Source organism: Poecilia mexicana, unplaced genomic scaffold (genome assembly GCF_051168715.1).
Source record: "Poecilia mexicana isolate PSO_F unplaced genomic scaffold, ASM5116871v1 scaffold_7, whole genome shotgun sequence".
NCBI lineage: Eukaryota > Metazoa > Chordata > Actinopteri > Cyprinodontiformes > Poeciliidae > Poecilia > Poecilia mexicana.
The window spans coordinates 30,817,672-30,836,773 of NW_028263376.1; the positions used below are offsets into that span (position 1 = coordinate 30,817,672).

At 40.3% G+C, this 19,102-nt stretch overlaps 1 protein-coding gene and 1 long non-coding RNA gene across 2 annotated transcripts in view; both read left to right on the forward strand.

The window, feature by feature from the left end:
• The window catches only part of LOC106920221 (piezo-type mechanosensitive ion channel component 2), a 45,696-nt gene that overhangs the window by 6,889 nt on the left and 19,705 nt on the right, over nt 1–19,102 (forward strand). Inside the window, exons 5-18 of the mRNA XM_088007555.1 lie at nt 1,011–1,112; nt 2,697–2,878; nt 2,981–3,194; nt 3,864–4,077; nt 7,334–7,511; nt 9,217–9,349; nt 9,593–9,747; nt 10,347–10,613; nt 11,037–11,145; nt 11,389–11,510; nt 11,795–11,854; nt 14,200–14,348; nt 14,443–14,607; nt 17,871–17,875. Coding sequence (XP_087863681.1) covers nt 1,011–1,112; nt 2,697–2,878; nt 2,981–3,194; nt 3,864–4,077; nt 7,334–7,511; nt 9,217–9,349; nt 9,593–9,747; nt 10,347–10,613; nt 11,037–11,145; nt 11,389–11,510; nt 11,795–11,854; nt 14,200–14,348; nt 14,443–14,607; nt 17,871–17,875 — 2,055 coding nt within the window. The remainder of the gene's footprint in view (nt 1–1,010; nt 1,113–2,696; nt 2,879–2,980; nt 3,195–3,863; nt 4,078–7,333; nt 7,512–9,216; nt 9,350–9,592; nt 9,748–10,346; nt 10,614–11,036; nt 11,146–11,388; nt 11,511–11,794; nt 11,855–14,199; nt 14,349–14,442; nt 14,608–17,870; nt 17,876–19,102) is intronic.
• On the forward strand, nt 17,935–18,980 carry LOC148158484 (uncharacterized). The gene is made up of 3 exons (XR_015763845.1): nt 17,935–17,979; nt 18,641–18,673; nt 18,874–18,980. It is a non-coding gene; the product is annotated as an uncharacterized LOC148158484 (long non-coding RNA).

Here is a 19,102-nt window from a genome sequence, read left to right on the forward strand (position 1 = left end):
TGTGCGCAGTGTGTTTTATTATTGGGCCCGCCTGTAATTCTCAGAGCGTGCGTGTGTATCTGTGTAAGCAGAGAGGTTTAAGTGAAACAATGCTTTTAGTAAAAATGGTGAACATCAACAACACATCTGCTGGCTCAGCTGCAGCTGAGCTGCGTCAGCTGTTTGTCTTCTCCAACGTTCTGATCGCAAGAGTGAAACTCCAGGAAATCGATAAGGAATGGTTTCATTTATCTGGATTTTCAGCCAAAATTTATTGCACCACTACTTGTTTTTTTTTTGTTTTTGTTTTTACATGTAATATGCTCTTAAATGCAGCTAATTCACAAAGTAATCTGGAATGTGTGTGCAGTGATGGATGTAGATTTCATATTTGGATTTGATAGCTTAAAGCAAAAATCGACTTACCAGAAATAACCGAGTATGATCTTAAACACTTTCTGAGAAATGCTTTAGTTAATCAAAACAAACAAACAAAAAAAAGGTACTCAGTTCCATAATGAAACATATAGTAATCACAAAAATATTCACACCCCTCAAACCTTTTCGCATTTGGTCATAACTAAAAGCTTTAATGTATTTTAGAGGGATTTAAGTCTAAACAAATCTAAAAAGAGTGGGATTATTAAGTCCCTTAATTAGTAATAATCATTTACCTGTGTGTGTAATTTAAAGGGGCGGTTTTATGTATTTTCCAGGCACATAGTGACATTTTATAGCAGAATCATTTACTATGTTACCGTCAGTTGTTGTAAGCTGCTATGGTTATGACACCAACTTTGATCTTTTGTTTTTAATCTGCATTATGATACTCTGTAGCTTGTGGCAGAACACAGCACATCACCTTGAATGCACCATCCAGACTTTGAAGCATGGCGGTGGCAGCATCATGTTGTGGACACTGAAGGTGTCCACCTTCAAAGTTGATGTGAAGATGGACTGAGCTAAACACGGAGTAGCATAAGTAGAAAAGATGTGAATACCTTGTGTTCTTCTTCTTTTGCTCTCTTTAGGTAAAACAGGCCAGTTTATCCGGTTGATAGTCTACGCTAGTGTGACCTTCCTGGCCCTGCAGTGCTTCATGCAGGTCGCCTTCAGCTACCTCCCTCCACATGGTAAAGAAAAAACAACAAAAAAACTTGTTACTCGTCTTAGCACATTTTTAAAACGCCATATATCCTGGAAATGAAACTAAAACACAAGAAGAACAACAACAACACATGGATCCCATGCTGTTATTGCAGACCTTTAGATGAAACAGTTTTCCTAAGCTGTGCTCTTTTCACCATTTCCTTTAACAGTTGCTGGGTTCTGGGAAGAAGTCCTTTACCACTTAGGAATTGTGAGGTATGAAATACTTGACACTTGTAATTTCAAAGTCTTTTATTTTATATCATTTACTCTTGTGAACTTAATGTTTTTCTATGTCACATTAAAGGTAAAGAAGCAGAGCATGGATGGGTGCATTAAGTAGAGCAGCAAATCTGACAACAGAATGACAAACTAAATGTTTCCCACAAAAAAAAGTCTCAGTTTCTCTTACTTCTTTTCCTCACATTTTTGTCTGCAGCTGTGTTGCGCCTGCAAAAGTTGCATGTGATTTGTTGTTGTAAGTGTAAATATCCAAGTTTAAACTCTTATGAATTTTATTTGTAGATAACTTAGTTCTTTGGTTAAACTAGCTGCAGGACTTGCAGTGGTCCATTTTCCTTTATGTCTCGCCCGATGACACAACAATTGAAATTAACTGAGCGGGGATTTGAACCAGCAACCCACTGGTTATAAGATGAACTCCTACCAACATTCCCACCTTCACCCCTATTACATGATGCTTGGATTGGGGAGTCTCGAATAAAAATCAGAAGAATGGCATAGACAGATGAAGCCAGAATGCCTCTGCTTTTGCTGTTTTAAAACAAACAAGTAGAACCCCCCCCCCACCAAATTAATTAGATTAATTAATTGCCAGGTATAGTTAAGATGCCACAGAGTCTTGACTTTACACGTGAAACTCTGTAATGGTTTACGATGATTTTCTGAGGCTGACATAAACCCACAAGCCTCTCCATGGGCTGCATCGCTGGACTTTATGTGAAAATGGTCATTCTAGCAAATAGAGGGTACAAAAGGTCATAGATACCGAAACAAAAAAAACTTAACCGGTCATTACAGTTTTTTATGGTACTCATATCTCCAAGGAGTGCTTATTGCGTACAGTGCACTTAATGCTTAGATCAGCTTGTCTTGCTGCAACACAGCTTTTATTTTATATTGACCTTTATTTAATCTGGATATAAGGCTCTGGAGATTTAGGGTGTCCCAGTGAAAACAGACAGCAGCTCAATAAAGCAATAGTCACAACACACACGCACACACACACACACACACACACACACACACACACACACGCACACACACACGCACTATACCCAGGACACGTAAGCAAGAGCAGCATAGAAAATCATCAGAAAGGCATGAAATCAGAAGCTTTGCAAACTACAAGTCATTCCTGCTGTTTACACACCAGATGAAAAAAAGAGGATGCTTCTTCACCAAACTAGTTAAGCGAGTCATAAGATTTTATTTTTGTGTGAACCTGGATGGATGTATTTTCAGAATGGCCGCTTTCCCCAAAGTCTGAGACTTGCAGTCCGTTGCAGTCAGAGAGCTTCATTAACCAGCTGTGTTTTTGCTGTGATTTATTATTATTTTTTTCCCCAGATTCAGTTCGGTTGACACAGCAGACATCGTGCGACTCTTGGCTCCAGACATCGGCCTCTGCCTCTCTGTCCTGTTCCTTCTGAGGCTGTGCCGGAAACTGCTGCGCCCCGCGCCCCAAGTCAACCTCCATGAAAACGGGATCCCTTCTTTGCCCTCGGAGGTGTCAGCAGATCTACTTTCGCAATGACGCAATTGTATCAAAGTAACATGCAGTCAAAATAAGACTTTGTTTTTTTTTTTTGTTTGTTTTTTTGTCTTACAGGATGTGGAAACCTCTGACACAGAATCAGAGGGAGAATATGAAACAGAGGCCTCGTCTTTTGACAGCTCTGAGGAGACCACTCTGCCGGTTCAGTCCGGCCCGCCGCAGTTTGTCCAGAAGCTGATCATGTTTGCGGCCGGAGTGAGGCTGCTGCTGTCAGCCATCATGAACACGGCGGGGAAAGTGGTGGTCACTCTGCTGCTGGGGCTGGCAGGTACATCACAGAGCCGACTTTAGGTTGTCTGAGCGTGATGCTAACACGATACCCGCCCTAGTTATTGATTAGAACGATTCGCATCTCGCCCAGCATGAACCAGGCAACGATTTTTTTTTTTAAGTTAGCCATCACCTGCTAAATTATTTAGGTGCAAAACTGTCGGAAAATTGGAGTTGTGCAAGCAGCACAATGTGTTACGTTGAAACATCAGGGAGGGAGATGTTGCTGTCGTACAGCACTGACAGCAGCTGCTCCTCACATCGAAAGAAAGTCGATTAATTTAATCTGCCTGAGATTTACTGAAAAAAAATAGATACATGTGGGAGTAGATAGATAGATAGATAGATAGATAGATAGATAGATAGATAGATAGATAGATAGATAGATAGATAGATAGATAGATAGATAGATAGATTGATTGATTTCCAAATCTAATAGATTATAAGACCCTTTAAAGAATGAAATGTCATTATTTTTAGGGATTTCTTTGGGCCCTAGACTTTACCGGGTTGTGAGAGAGAGGGAAGACATGCAGCAAAGGTCGACGGGTCGGATACAACAAACCCGTGACCTGTTTCCAACTTTCTAGTTTTTCCACACATGTGGGTTTTGTCTGACTCCTCTCTTTTCTGTTTGTTTTCCCACTCTGTGTCCACGTGTCTGCAGGCATTGTGCTGCCTTCCCTCACCTCAGGAGTGTACTTTGGGGTGTTTTTGGGGCTGGTTTGGTGGTGGATATTCAGTCGCTCCATTAGCATGCTGCTTTTCAGCTCCCTGTGTGTGATGATGGCCATCTTCAGCGGAGGACACCTGCTGGCTCTGTACCTCTACCAGCTGCCCCTGTCCCAGAAGCTCATCCCACCAGATGATGTTTACGCCAGGTAAAAAAAAAGATTACACAAATGTGAGTTTGAGGATAAAATCACGGGGAAAATGTTTCTTTTTTGGATGTCGAGGTGCATTTGTCATTCAACCTCGTCTTTAGTAACTGACCCTGGGGGGGGGGGGGGACCAACACTTAAGACATTTTAAATAATTACTTTGATTGATTTCACGCACTGAAAAAAAGAAAACAGGTGATCTAACTTTTACAAAAATTGGTTAATTTTGTTACAAGTACTCAACTGAAGTTTATCCAAGCAAATATATTAAGTTTATTAATTTGTCATGTTAAACAAACATAACTAATGCATGTCTGACAAATTTATTTCAGTTACATGTAGCAAACTGTTTTGCGTTGGAACTCCATTCTCTCAGATGGTTCTTACTCTCACCAGGTCAGAAAATAAAATAACAACCAGATGCAACATTTTCTCTTATGCCCATGTTATTAAACAATATGTCTTATTGCTTTCACTTTTATTTAACTTATCATCAGCAGACAGCAGTGTTGTGGTACTCGAGATCGGTCTTGGTCTCGAGTCCGGTCTTAAGACCGTTTTCTGATGGTCTCGGTCTCGTCTCGGACTCGACCGCATTTGGTCTCGGTCTTGTCTCGGTCTCTGAGGACTCGGCATTTTATTTCAAGACTAGTCGAGACCGCAACTGTGAAAATATCACTAAACGTGCAGCATACTGTCCAGTTTATTTGTTAACATCTTTGTTTTCAGTGGATGCAAAACGCACCAATTAAAATCCAAGCAACTACGTGTTTCTCCCCCTCCCCTCCCCTCTCCACCTTTCACTCGCACGCGGCGCTCCAGGACATGCGCAGTGGTTTTCTCTCAGCGGCAGAAAATGTTTGTCTAATGTCAGTAATAGAATAGCGCTGCATAAATAGTAAGAAATCCGATGGCCAGAGCTAACTCAGCAGCGCTTCGCTTTCAGAGACGATGGGGACAACGTCTAACTATTTTCGTCACTTAGAAAAGTAGCTCAAAGAAGGTAAGCTCCGTTAACGTGATGTTAGCAAAGCTAGCTGCAGAGACACATGCATTGTGATGAAAAAAAGTCACTGAGTTATTGTGCGGAGATGTTGACTGACTTGTCGCATATATGGGACAACGCTATGTCCAAAAGTCTGCAATATAGTGATGTGACATTCAGAAACAGTCGATTCTTCTCCACGGCTCTTTATTTATTAGATAGGACTGGAGTGTCACTCACTGAGAGCCGTTGTTCTATCAGATTACCATACGCTGTCAGAATAGCATACGTGCAGTGAGTACTATGCCTGCGCATGCGCATTAAGAAGTCCGACCGTCAGAGGAGTTGTCAGTTCACCATATGCAGCAAGTTATGACGAAAATAAGTCATTAAATTGTTTTCAATGATAACTATATAGATATACATGTGTTGTCATGGTTGCAAAGTGTATTTAAAGCAGGTCTGGCTGCAGCTGGAGTCAGCTACAACACACGCCCGTGTAAAACTCACTTAACCGCTAAGTCAGGATGCCATATAACTGTTAATAACAGATCTACGTCATGATTCTATGTTCCTAGCATACATGCAGTGAGTACCATGCCAGCGCATGCGCCTTAAGAAGTCCGACCGTCAGTGGAGTTGTCAGTTCAGCATATGCAACAAGTTATGACGAAAATAAGTCATTAAATTGTTTATAATATGACATAATATGATAACTAGATAGATATACTTGCGTTGTCGTGGTTTCAAAGTGTATTTAAAGTAGGTCTGGCTGCAGCTGGATGCCATACAACTGTTAATAACCAAGTGTATGATGATCTACGTCATGATTCTATGTTGCTGATTAAATAAAATCATATGGTAATGACAGCGTATGCATGTCTGAGCTAAGCGTACGACTATCTGACCTGACAGAACACCGTGAGTTCGTGTTAAGCGTATGACGATCTGACCTGACAGAACACCCGTTCTTTGTTCTAGTAATGCTCTGTGTACACTGCATCATTATTTAATTATGTACGTTGATATTTAAATTAACAAATAACTAAAACACAAGAACGAAAGAGCACGCAGAGCATGCACATTGCTCTTTGTTTTTGTTCAAAGTGGCAGCTGTAATGTCTGCCATGGTGTCAGACAACCTGGCTTCATGTATTGGGAGAGAGAGTGAAAACAGTCACGATGAGCGCCTTCTGTTTGGTTACTTCTTGCTTGTTGCTCCTTGGTCAGTGTTCATAGTTGAGCGTTATTTACCGTCAGGGCATTGCCTCAATTGCTATGTTTAATGGTGCAACAGTGGTGGATTCTTATATGAGCAATATGGGCAAATTCCCAGGGTGTTATGTTTTTAGGGATGGCACGAGACCATCACACATTGTAACACAGAAATGGAATATTTAATATTGGTAAAATGTATTAAGTATTTAATATCTAGGTGTTTTTATGGGAATATGGATCTTTCAGATTATTCTGAGAAGCAATTTCGATCATATTTTACATTTTATTGTGTCATGTAGCACGGCCGCTGGTCTTGGTCTTGACTCGGTCTCGACTTTCCTCGGTCTTGGTCTTGACTTGGTCTCGGACCCTAAAAGTCTTGGTCTTGTCTCGGTCTCGATACACTCTGGTCTTGGTCTTGTCTTGGTCTCGGGTTATGTGGTCTTGAACACAACACTGGCAGACAGTAAGAACTAAAAATAGCCTTCTCAACATTTACTGGTACCCCTGGTAAATAAGTTTAAAAATATGCAAAATAAATTCACATTTTTCCTCAGCAGGAATGATTGCACACAAAAATATTTAGGAACATCTGAGCTTTAATTTGCATAGAACAAGAAATGGCTGCTTTCTAAAATCAAAGAGAGCTTTGAGGGTCTGTGAAAGAGAAACGGGCCCACAGCATCACACATCCTTTTTATCTTTTTGCATATTTTTCTGCATTGAGACTTGGAAAAAAAAAACATAACATGAATTAAAACCTGCAGCTGTTTTACCTCCTTTTAATATCTGATTTAAAAAAACAAAAAAGAAGTGTCTTTATCCACGATTTAGAATTTAAACAGAGGACGAACCTTTTAACTCTGTGTTTGTTTGGATTAATCCACACTTCTCTCAACCTGCTTTAAGTCCCCCTCCTTCATAAATATTCACCCTGTCTAATTTTCCCCACATCTTTTGCCAACTCAACTGAACAAGTCACAAGATTTCCCCCCTCGTTCTTTAACGCGGCTTCCTTTTCCTTCATCCTGTCGTTCTTCCGTCTCCATCCAGGTTGTTTGGTATGACGGGAGTTATCCGAACCGACGGTTCAACGCCCCACAGCCTCAGTCTGCATCCACACGTCTGCTGGCCTGACTTCGTCAACCCCTTGGTTCTTCTGCTGCTCTACTACACGCTGGTGGCTCTGCTGCACAAATGGGTCCAAATCACAGAGGAGGTCCGTGACGATGTGAGGGGCAGCTGTGGTTAAGTTCCAGGTTTATGCATGCATGCACGCGTTGCTGCTTTCCAAGCCGCCTTTCCTCTGTCGTTCGCTCTCATTTTTGCTTGTTATCAATATTACATATTATTGTTTTTGTTTTTTTAACCGCTGCTGGATCATAAACAATATTTACATCATATCAGTGGTTTACTAGGTTTTAATAGCTGCTTTCCATGTCAGGATACTGCTGACGTTGACAAATCTGACAGCCCATTAGAAAGCCCTGAAGTTCCTCCGAGCTTTTCCAGAGTCATCTACATCACAGGAGATAAGCAAGAGGTGACATGTAAACATCATTATATGACTTTTAAGTAATACTGTGTTAAAAAAAAAGTCAGCATTTCAGCCTGTAATGGTAGTTGTTCTTTATGGAAATGGATGACAAACAGAATTATGCTCATGTAGCTAATGTCACTCCAATAACTCACAAATGTCTCTCTTAGCTCTTGAGCAGCACAGATGAAGAAACCTATCTGCCTGACGAGGTAAACAGTTCTCTTATGTGTTTATACATAGGCTATATTGCCAAAAGTATCTGGAGGTTTGCCTTCTTTACTCTAATACAGTGTTAGCTCACTTTTTGCAACTAAAACAGCAGCTTTAACTCTATTGTTAAGCTATTCCATAACGTTTAGGAGCATTTATGAGGTCAGACACTGATGCTGGACAGCACAGTCTGCCTCGTAGGCTCTGGTCTCATCCAGCCCCGAGGTGTTAATCAGGTTGATGTCAGGGCGGTGCAGTCTCACGTTCATTTCATCCAGGAGATTGAAATTGTCCAAATTGTCTTTGTATCCTCTTACACCCTCAGTGGGTATAAAAAATTTAAACTTAACATTTTGGGCAAAACCTTTATGCGGAATAGTTTTTGAAAGATCAAAGCCTCTTTTAGCGGATAATAAAAAATACAAAAAAAATTAAAGGCACGTGGAGCCTTTGTTTACAGAGCGAGCCGAGGTCCCGGCAGCTGGACCCACCGGTGGGTCCGTCGGGCTCTAGGGGAGTTTTTTTTTACTAGAACTAAGGGGCCAAGCCCTGATAAACAACTTCACACTGTCAGGCTCCCTCCATTAACCTGTACGCTTAACACAATGCAGCCAGGAATGTATCATTCTCCTGACAGCCACAAAATCCATACTCCTGCATCGGACTGCCTGACAGATGAAGGTGATTTATCACCCCAAAGAACAAGTTTCCATTTGTTTAATATTACAACAGAAAGCTTTAGAGCAGCGCATCTGATGCTTTACATTACACTTTGTGATGTAATGCTTAGATGCAGCTGCTTTTAAATCAAGACCCATTTCAGGAAGCTCTCCTGCAGACAGTGGTGGTGTTTTTATTTTTTATTTTTTTAATACAGCACACAGTACCGTCTGTGATTTCTGAGCCCAAATGATTGTTCTTCCCAAATACGTTTAAGTTGTTTTTAAATACCTATAACACTGACTATGTAGCTTTCAGTGGCAAGAAAATGTTCATAAGTAGAAACGTTGTAGAGATGGCATCCTGTTGCTGTCCCAGTGGAAGAGATTGGTTCACCTTGAACTCTGTCAATCGGAGGGATTTTCTCAATATGTTTCCCAGTAAACTGTACTGATAATCTGATTACACTGCACAGTTGTTTAAAAAGTCTACAGATGTTTTTATCAATCTGTTTTTGTTCTTTCAGTCAATGGTTTTGATGACTAGAGGTTCCTGGCAGAACGTCCACAGCAACAATCTTGGGTGCCTGGTGGAGGAAGCCGGATACGTAAACCGCTACTCTCCGTCTCTTCACGAAGAAAACGACTCTCCTCCACCTGGTAATCAGAGCTCAAGAAATAAACTGCCTCAGGAAGAAGGGACGCGTTCAGGACTGTGCAAAAAACATTTTCAGATATTTTTGTTGTTTTTTGAGCCTCTTAACTCTAGCCTCTACTCTTTATTCAGTCACAAAAAGACTGAAGGAGGGAGAGATGAAACAAGATGTGCAAACATAACGCCTGAAAAGCTATCAAATTCGAATGTTTAAGTTTTATTGTTTTTCTCTTTCTCTTTCACATTAGAGGCAGAAAATGATGAAGGCCTGGCAAACAGGAGTGAGGAAGCCTCCAGGAGCCTGACAGAAACCTCGCCTGCCCCTTCGGGCCCCAGCGGCCTCGTTGTCTTCGGGCGTCTGCTGCAGAAACACAGCTACGTTAGCGCCCTCGTCATCATGATGGTAAGGTCGACAAGTAACACATCTATGTGATATGCATAGATGCGTATCACAGCCATAGAGAAACGCAACTACTGTTTCTCAACAGGGGAGGGAAACGTTTCTGCAGCCACACTAAGACAACCTGTGGTTGTTACAGAGCTGTAATTGTTTTAGTGCTCCCACAGTGGGACTCACACAGATCAGTGGGAATGGAACTGGAAAGCCACTGGGAGGAATTGTGAATTAATTGCGTGAGCGCTTTGCATTAGACCACTCAGTCCGTAACAAGTAAGCAAACTGCTCCACTACCAGAGCTGCAGAGGACGGCAGTAGACACAATAAATGCAAACAAAATTATGTTTAGGTAAGAACTAATAATTAATCGCTCTTGTACTCTTCATCTTTGAATTTCATTCCTGTTAACTAACCATAATGTAGCAAACAAGAACTAAAAATTGAGCAAGTAAAGTCTGGCTCAAAATCAATGATTGACAGAAAAAACAACTTTTGTGTTCAAACGCTAAAGGGACATGCTCACAATTATAGTAACTTGAGGTAAATCTGAGAAAAAAAAAAATCTGTCGTAAAACTGTCAAACAACCTGACTCCTTTATGTCTAGGTGTGGAGTATAACTTACAACAACTGGCTGACCTTTGCCCTGCTGGTGTGGTCCTGCTTCATCTGGATGATGCGAGACCGCCGGCGGTACGCCATGATGTCTGCCCCTTTCCTTGCCGCCTACGGCACCGTCCTGGTGGTGCTGGGCTTCCTGAGCGGGCTGCGCTTGAGCCGAGTCGAGCTGTATCCAGGGCTGCCCCCTGCAGTGATAGTGGACTTTGACCTGAACAGCTACCACCCTGCACCTTGTGTCCACCTGGGAGCCAAGGTGAGTCACGACTCATGAGATCCACCAGCCTAAAATGGAAAAACTATGACAAACACTTTTTTTGTTTTGTTGAAGTTTTGCAAAAAAGACAAGATTTCCTTCAGTATTAGATGAATTTATTCTACGTTACAGAACAATCCAACAGTTTTGCTAATATATTTGTAGTAAACATGAAATACAAAAACAAAAATGTGAAAAAAAAATGTCTAAAGTTTTGGCGTCATCCTAATGTGAAGTTTTAGCTCCCTTGATCCAGCATTTTTTTTAATCAAGCATTGTTCTAAATACTCGTGTGAAATTAAAAGTATTAACAGGTCGGTTCCAACCTCTAAGTTTTTCTGCCGCAGATGTCTGAAAAATATCTAAACACGGCAGGAAATCCTGGAGTTTCTGCGTGTGATTCGCTGCCTTCTTCTTCTGCAGGTCTTCTACACCTTCAGCTTCTGGGTGATGTTTCGCCAGCAGCTGAAAGAAAGAAAGGAGGAGCAGAACATGAAGAAGGAATCTCTTGAAGACATTACATCCGTCCCACGTAAATGAGCTTAAATTGCTTCTCTCAGTGTTTTTTTGGACAGAAATGAATATATATATATATATATATATATATATATATATATATATATATATATATATATATATATATATATATATATATATATATAAAATCATCCTCACATCATTCTCTTTAGTTTTTGTAATTCTCACAAATATTTATCCTTTTTCTTTCCAACTTCCCTTTTTGTCTTTCACTTCTTTTTGATTTCCTTCGTTTCAGCGGAGGAAAGCCAGCCATCGCCTCTGGTAGGGATGCTGATCTCAGGGGTCAAAGGGCTTCTCATCAAATACTGGATCCTGTTCTGCTGCTCCATGTTCTTCATAGTAAGCTTCTCTGGAAAGGTGAGTAATTAATTCATTATTATATAATAATTAATTCATATAATTCATGTGATGGAACATGCAAATGATTTTGTTGATCCTACTTTTTTTCCTGCTTTTGATACATTTCATTTTACCATTATATTGGCAGCCAGGTGTCTAAATCATTTTCTGAAGGAAAACGTAGATAAGCTGTATTTTTGCAATGCTGTACTCTATAATCTATAAAAAAAATAATAGATGCAGGGTAGCAGATGAATGCTATATATATAAATTTCTTATTAGATTATTTTTTGCTTGTTCAGGTGGTTGTGTACAAAATCCTCTACATCGTCCTCTTCCTCCTGTGTGTGGTTCTATACCAGGTTAGTATACTTTATTATTTGGTGAATCATTATCATTATTATTTAATCCAGTATATTGATGTTATTGTTTAAGTTAGCAGCCTGTTCTAATACTGTACGGCTAATATACACAGAAATAATCCTGAACAACATCCTCAACATCCTGTTGTTGGCCTGAAGTGCTTTGCGTTTGAACATAGTGTTGCTGCATTATGAAGTGGTTGAATTAAAAGCATTTGTCTAATGATTACACATATTCATTTATAATGTGGCAGTGTAAATGAATAGAGATTAAAACTGAAGTATTTGTTGTTTATTTTGCAAACATATGCGACAAATAATCCCTGCGTTGTGGCCATGGTTCAAACCAAATGTTTGACCTCAGGCGCTTTCAAGTGTTTCATCAGATATTAAACCTGTTCAGAAGGAACTTCCATGTGTGTTAATGTGTTAAAAAGCAGGTTAAGTGGATGTATTGGAGGGATTTGTCACAAAACATCACTTCCTGTCACACTTTAGGAGTTTTTCTACCTGTCAGATTAAATTAATCGGTACAAAATGACCCTGCGTCCTGAAGTGAAGGGATCTTCATCAGCGGAGACAAAACGTTTGCACTGTGCTGCTTTAAATTACATATTTCGTGGTTGTTGCTGTGCTGTTTGAGTAGGACCTGTGTCAAAGTAAATGCTGCAGCACTGGGTCACTTGCTGCATGTATTATTACATGGGTGCTGTGGCACTCTTACTGCTGCAGATCACATCATAGTGGGCACAGTGTGATCTCCTATCAGGTTTATGTTCAGGTCAGGACATTTCTGAAAACCATGTGTGGAGATGGCGGCCTTAGAACCAGAAGCAGCAGTTTCTTTGGGAAGACTGGGCCAAAGTACCTGTTGGCAGATCCAAATGTCTAATTGTAAAGTAGAGCAATCGATTGTTGGCAGCGATTTCTGCAAAAGTTGCTGTCTCAAATTTTACCTGATGAGTTGCATCTTTTTTTTTTTTTGGTCAATGTCAATTTTTATCTGTTTATCTATATAAAATATTCAGCTGAATCAGTAATTAAATGCCAAATCTGATGTCTGCTAGATGTGCAATAAAGAGTAAAGAACTACATTAAACTATGTCTGCATATAAGTGATGTACAAAATTTTGTTGTTGTTGTTGTTCTATGAATATCTAATTTTTCTAATTGTGTTTAAAAGAAAATGTGGGGAAAACCTGCTCATTTTACAGCATCTGAGTTAAATAGACGACTACATCTGGACAGATTAACTGAATCTACGCAAAATGGATTAGATAAAAGATGGAGATGCTGCATTAAGGGAAATGTGAACCTGTAGCGGCCAATAAAGACATAAAGTCACTTTGCTTTTAGTTTTAAACTTAAACAGACATCCGAACTCACATCAGTGAATCATCTTGTTTTGATTTCTGAAGAAACACACACACACACACACACACACACACACACACACACACATGCAGCCTCTGAACCAATCTTCTCTACTGTTTTTCTGCTAAAAGTATCGATTATGACTGTCAAGCCCGTACACAACCATTTTTTATTTATTTTTTTGCCTTAGTTTTACTGGTTTTCCTTCCCCCTATTATGTTTCTGCTGACCTTTTAGAGAGACAGCCGGCACTTACTGGAAGGCCTTAATGGCTGTGGAGATTACATGAGACAATGTTGTTTCTCTATTTGAACAACATCAGCAGCAACCTGGTGTTTTACATACTCACACCGAGGAGGAAGCACTGGCAGAACGATCATTTATGATGTTCTTGTGTGTTTCCTCACAGGAAACACACTTACTGTGCTTTCAAACTAAACTATCACCCCTCGAGCTATTTTCACACTTTTGTGACATTAAGAGCACAAACTTTAAAATTGTGTTTTTTTTTTCTTTTGTTTTTTTTTTTATGGACCTACACAAAGTAAAGGAGGAGGAAAGTAAATACATGGTTTTTTTCTTTTCACTTATAAATCTGAGATGTCTACTCCTTGGTACTGGGAGCCTCTGCTTATGAAAATTGCAGCTGCAAACTCTGCATGCCACACTTTTGAGATTTTTTTTTTGCAAAAAAAAAAAATCAAAACACAAAAACTTTGTAATATGTCGTTTCCACTTCGACATCATTCGTTGAAAAAGTGGCTAAAGACACATGAATCACTACCTCGTGTTGATCAAAGGCTCCCAAAATGCTAATCCCATAAGTTTGAGGGGTGGTCACACTTTTTCAAGGCACGTTATAGAGACAAATATGTGGTAAGTGTAAGAAAAATGTCATGATGTCAACATTGATGGCCAGAGGGAAGAAAACAAATGCTTTTCTCTCTTTGTTTACTATTCTCTGCCCTCAGATCCGGTACGATATTTGGCGTCGGGTTCTGAAGACGTTCTGGGCGGTGGTGGTGGGTTACTCCATGCTGGTGCTGATCGCCGTCTACATGTATCAGTTTAGGAGTGTTTCTGCCCTGTTCAGACAGATCATGGGCATGTCAGAGGAAGGGTGAGTCTCACTTTTTTTTTTAAAGCACTTGTATGCGAACCAGGATAATTTTTATTTTATTTCTTTTTAATTCATTTCCCTCTTTCGTCCCCAGACTCCGTGACCTGGGTCTGGAGAGGTACAGCACAGTGGAGCTGTTTGCTCGTATTCTGCTTCCTGCTGCCTTCCTGTTGGCTTGTATCCTCCAGCTGCATTATTTCAACTCTGACTTCCTCGCTCTGACCGACCTGGAAAATGTACCTGTTCGGGAGACTAGCAGGTGAGACGGGAACGGGTCGCAGTTTAAGCTACACGCCGGACGGCGCAAATGCTTTAAGACCATTGAAGAACCAGACTCTCTTCTAATCTTAAGCAATCACTGAGCTTTCTGAAGGTTTTCCAAAATGTTTTTCTTGGATATTGGCTTCCTCCTTTGCTCTTTTAACTCTGATTGGTGGCTGTTGTATGACATAATAATAATAATAATAAAAAAAAAAGAAACACTTCTGAAATGGTCCAAAACTAAACTATGGAAAATCTGCTGATCTGGATGTCGTAGACAAACACACATAAAAACAAACATGAAAACATTTTACATGTGCTTCTATAGCCGTTGCTTTTTGCATTTTAAAATCATGACGTAACCAGGTAAATGTAATGCACGTAACCAGTGAAGCCAAACCATCTTCTTACAACCCCTGGCAAAAAGTATGGAATCACCAGTCTTGGATGAGCACTCATTCAGACATTTCATGCTGTAAAACAAACTCAGATCAAAAACATGATACAATATTAAGGTCGTTCCAAAGTGCAACTTGTTGGCTTTCAGGAACACTCAAAGAAATGAAGAGAAAATATTGTGGAAGTCAGTGAATGATACTTTTATTGACCAAACACAGGGAAATAAATATGGAATCACTCAATTCTGAGGAAAAAAGTATGGAATCATGAAAAACGCATAAACAAAAGACCATTCAAAATACATCACTAGTATTTAGTTGCACCACCTTTGGCTTTTATAACAGCTTTCAGTCTTTGAGGCATGGACTTGATGAGTGACAAACAGTATTCTGCATCAATTTGGTGCCAACTCTCTTTGATAGCAGTTGCCAGATCAGCTTTGCTGGTTGGACCCTTCTTGTGGACCATTTTTTTCAATCTCCACCACAGGTTTTCAATTGGGTTGAGATCTGGACTATTTGCAGGCCATGACATCGACTGAATGTGTCTTTCTTCAAGGAATGCCTTCACTGTTTTTGCCCGATGGCACGATGCATTGTCATCTTGGAAAATTATTTCATCATCACCAAACATCTGTTCAATTGAAGGGATGAGAAAACTGTCCAAAATGTCAATGTAAACTTGTGCATTGATAGAAGAATTAACCACAGTCATCTCCCCAGTGCCTTTGCCTGACATGCAGCCCCATATCATCAAGGACTGTGGAAATTTGGTTGTTTTCTTCAGGCAGGCCTCTTCATAAATCTCACTGGAACGGCACCAAACAAAAGTTCCAGCATCATCACCTTGTCCAATGCAGATTCTTGACTCATCACTGAAGACAACTTTCATCCAGTCATCCACAGTCCATGATTGCCTCTCCTTAGCCCATTGGAGTCTCGTTCTTTTATGTTTAGGTGTCAATGCTGGTTTTCGTTTAGCTTTCCTGTATTGAAATCCCATCTCCTTTAGGCGATTTCATACGGTTCGGTCACATACATTGACTCCAACTTCCTCCCATTTATGCTTCATCTGTTTAGTTGTACTTTTTCGGTTTTCAAGACAAATGGCCTTAAGTTGTTTGTCTTGACGCTTTGATGTCTTTCTTGGTCTACCAGTACGCTTGGCTTTAACAACCATTCCATGCTGTTTGTATTTGGTCTAGGGCTGAAACGATTCCTCGAATGATTCGAGTACCTCGATGACTAAAATTCCTCGAGGAAAATTTACCTGCCTCGAAGCTTCGTTAATTTATGTTTTATTAGTTAGCGCACCGTGTTCCGGCCGGGACTTCATTTGCGTTGCGCGGAGCTCTCACTTCCGCCTCTGAGTTGTTGACAAAAGCTAAGTCTCAGCGGCATAAAGTCCAATCTTCAAGTTTGGCCCGTGGGGATTTTATTGATTGATGATAATGCCCGACTTTTTATCGTTTTTGGGGTACCAATAAGCATCCTTAAAATGACTGGGGGAATGCCTGGAGTACGGCAGCATTTCTCCTCCGGGGCTGCTGGTTGAAAGCGAACGGCGGGAAGAGCGCTGAGGTGAGCGGATAGCCTGAACAGGGCGGGCGGCTGAGTAGCTGATGCTTACCGTGTAAATGTAGCTTTACCGACGAACCGCACAATACATTTCATATCCCGGTCTGAAGAAACGGGTGGCGGAGCGCATCGTACATGGCTGGTAGATGAGTTTCTGAGTGTGACCAGTGAAGGTGTCGTAAATATCCCGTATTGCTTCCCCCCGTGTTCGTCCCCCGGTCTAACGGTTCGTCAGTCCGCTGGTCTATTTCCTCCCCTCCACCCCATGTTCGTTCATTCGCCCTCTCCTCCCACTCCAGGCGGCATTTCCCGTATTTTCAAACCCAAAGCGTGACAGGTTAGGTGGCAAGGTGAGTTTAATTAATCTATTAAACTCACTGAAGATGAATACATGAACTAAAAGCTGGATTGTAGACATTTTTTATAAGCATATTTGTGAGCCTGCCTCTTTGTTATTAAATTCAATATAATTTCAGATTTTTCTATAACTTTTCTTCTGGTTAACTTAGAAAGTGAGCTATTATTGTTACAGGTTAGTTTTCTAAGCTACAAAAAAGCAACTGTTAGGGATGCTCAAATATGAAAAATTGGACTGATATTGATATCTGATAGTAACATCGGTATTATGCCAGATTTACCAATATTTCATTTTATAATTTTTTTTATCCGATTACTCGATTAATCGTAAGAATAATCGATAGATTACTCGATTACTAAAATATTCGTTTACAACAGCCCTAATTTGGTCCATATCTTGGATACAGCTGACTGTGAACAGCCCACATCTTTAGCAACCATGCGTGACGGGTTACCTTCTTCAAGAAGTTTCACAATCCTCTCTTTTGTTTCAAGGGACATTTCTCTTGTTGGAGTCATGGTTCTCACCACTCCACTTCGTCCAGCAGCCCTCCAAGGTGTCATGACTGCAGGTGTTTTGAACTGCACACTAACGGGCACATCTAATCTGGGGCAGGTGTCCATTTAGGGAAAGGAAATAGACTGGGTGTGTCCTTTTTTTTCTACCTCCAATTTGAGTGATTCCACACTTTTTTCCTCAGAATTGAGTGATTCCATATTTATTTCCCTGTGTTTGGTCAATAAAAGTATCATTCACTGACTTCCACAATATTTTCTCTTCATTTCTTTGAGTGTTCCTGAAAGCCAACAAGTTGCACTTTGGAACGACCTTAATATTGTATCATGTTTTTGATCTGAGTTTGTTTTACAGCATGAAATGTCTGAATGAGTGCTCATCCAAGACTGGTGATTCCATACTTTTTGCCAGGGGTTGTAGATCAGTCTGACCACCTCATGCTCTGGGTTTATCTAACGTCCTGTTATCTCTCCTCCAGACAGGAAGAACTCAAGAATTCAGTCAATATGATTGCAGTCTTGTAAGAACCTTCTTAATTTCCTCCTACATGTCTTGCTGTACTTAAGAATCATAATTCGTATGACGTATTTCATGTCTGGCATAAAAGCCGGAGGAGCTGCTGGTGAAGCGGTAGAGCAGGCTGCCGACATCCAGAGCTTGATTCCCAACCTGAAGTCGTTTGCTGCTTTGACAGCTCCTCCCTTTTCTCTCCTCCTATTTCCCGTCTAATTACTGCAAATAAAAGCCAAAAGTCTCCAAAACCTCCAAAAAATAGTGTGTAGCAGTAGATTTCTTTATGACCAGTCAGGTCAAACAAATGTTGCTGTCTTTTGAGTCTACTACTTTAAAATGTTTATGGCAGTAATGTTCTAAATTTCACTCATACCCCTTTTTTTAAAATAATGTTTTTTTGTTACTTGCACCTTTTGCTTTACACTTTCAATCTCTCAAAGCTGAGAGATTGAAATTTTCAAAGGATATAATTTTTTTTTCAATCCTTTGATTGAAAAAAAAAATTGTTCCGACGAGAGGCTTTTGAGAAAATGTGGTTCAGTTCTGAAGTAATTGATTAGAATCTATTTGTGACTGTAGAGTGTAAAATGAATACTACGTAATTTTCAGAAATGATTTGTGAATTAATTTTGGCGTCGTTCAATGAGATGCTGTCATTTCCTTCCCAGCATTAAAGAAAACATCGGAAAGTTTCAGAAGAGGTAAGACTTTCCTTCAGATCCTGACTTTTGACTTCTGGATTAATTTATCTTTTAAATCATTTTTTAAACGATTTACGACCAAGGAGTTACTACTGTTTAACTACCTAAATAAATACATTATTGGCTAAATTTTGCCGGATGAACCAGTGTGTTGAGAGGAAATGTGTTTCTCTAAGTGCACATGCTCTGGGTCTGGACAGGCTTGTGAAGGAGCAGCCGGGTAACAGTAGAAGTCAGGAAACTCTGGACAACATCGGAGTCCAGACGCCCTCTGAGAAAGCAGCAGAGGAGCAGCAGGAGGCAGCAGAAGAAGGTAAATACTGTCCTGTATTTAAAAAAATCTACTTAAAATTTATTTTTGTCAGGTCAGAGTTTCCAGCAGCATTCTTTTCTTTAAGCATATATCAGCTGCCAGAGCTGCAGTCTGTT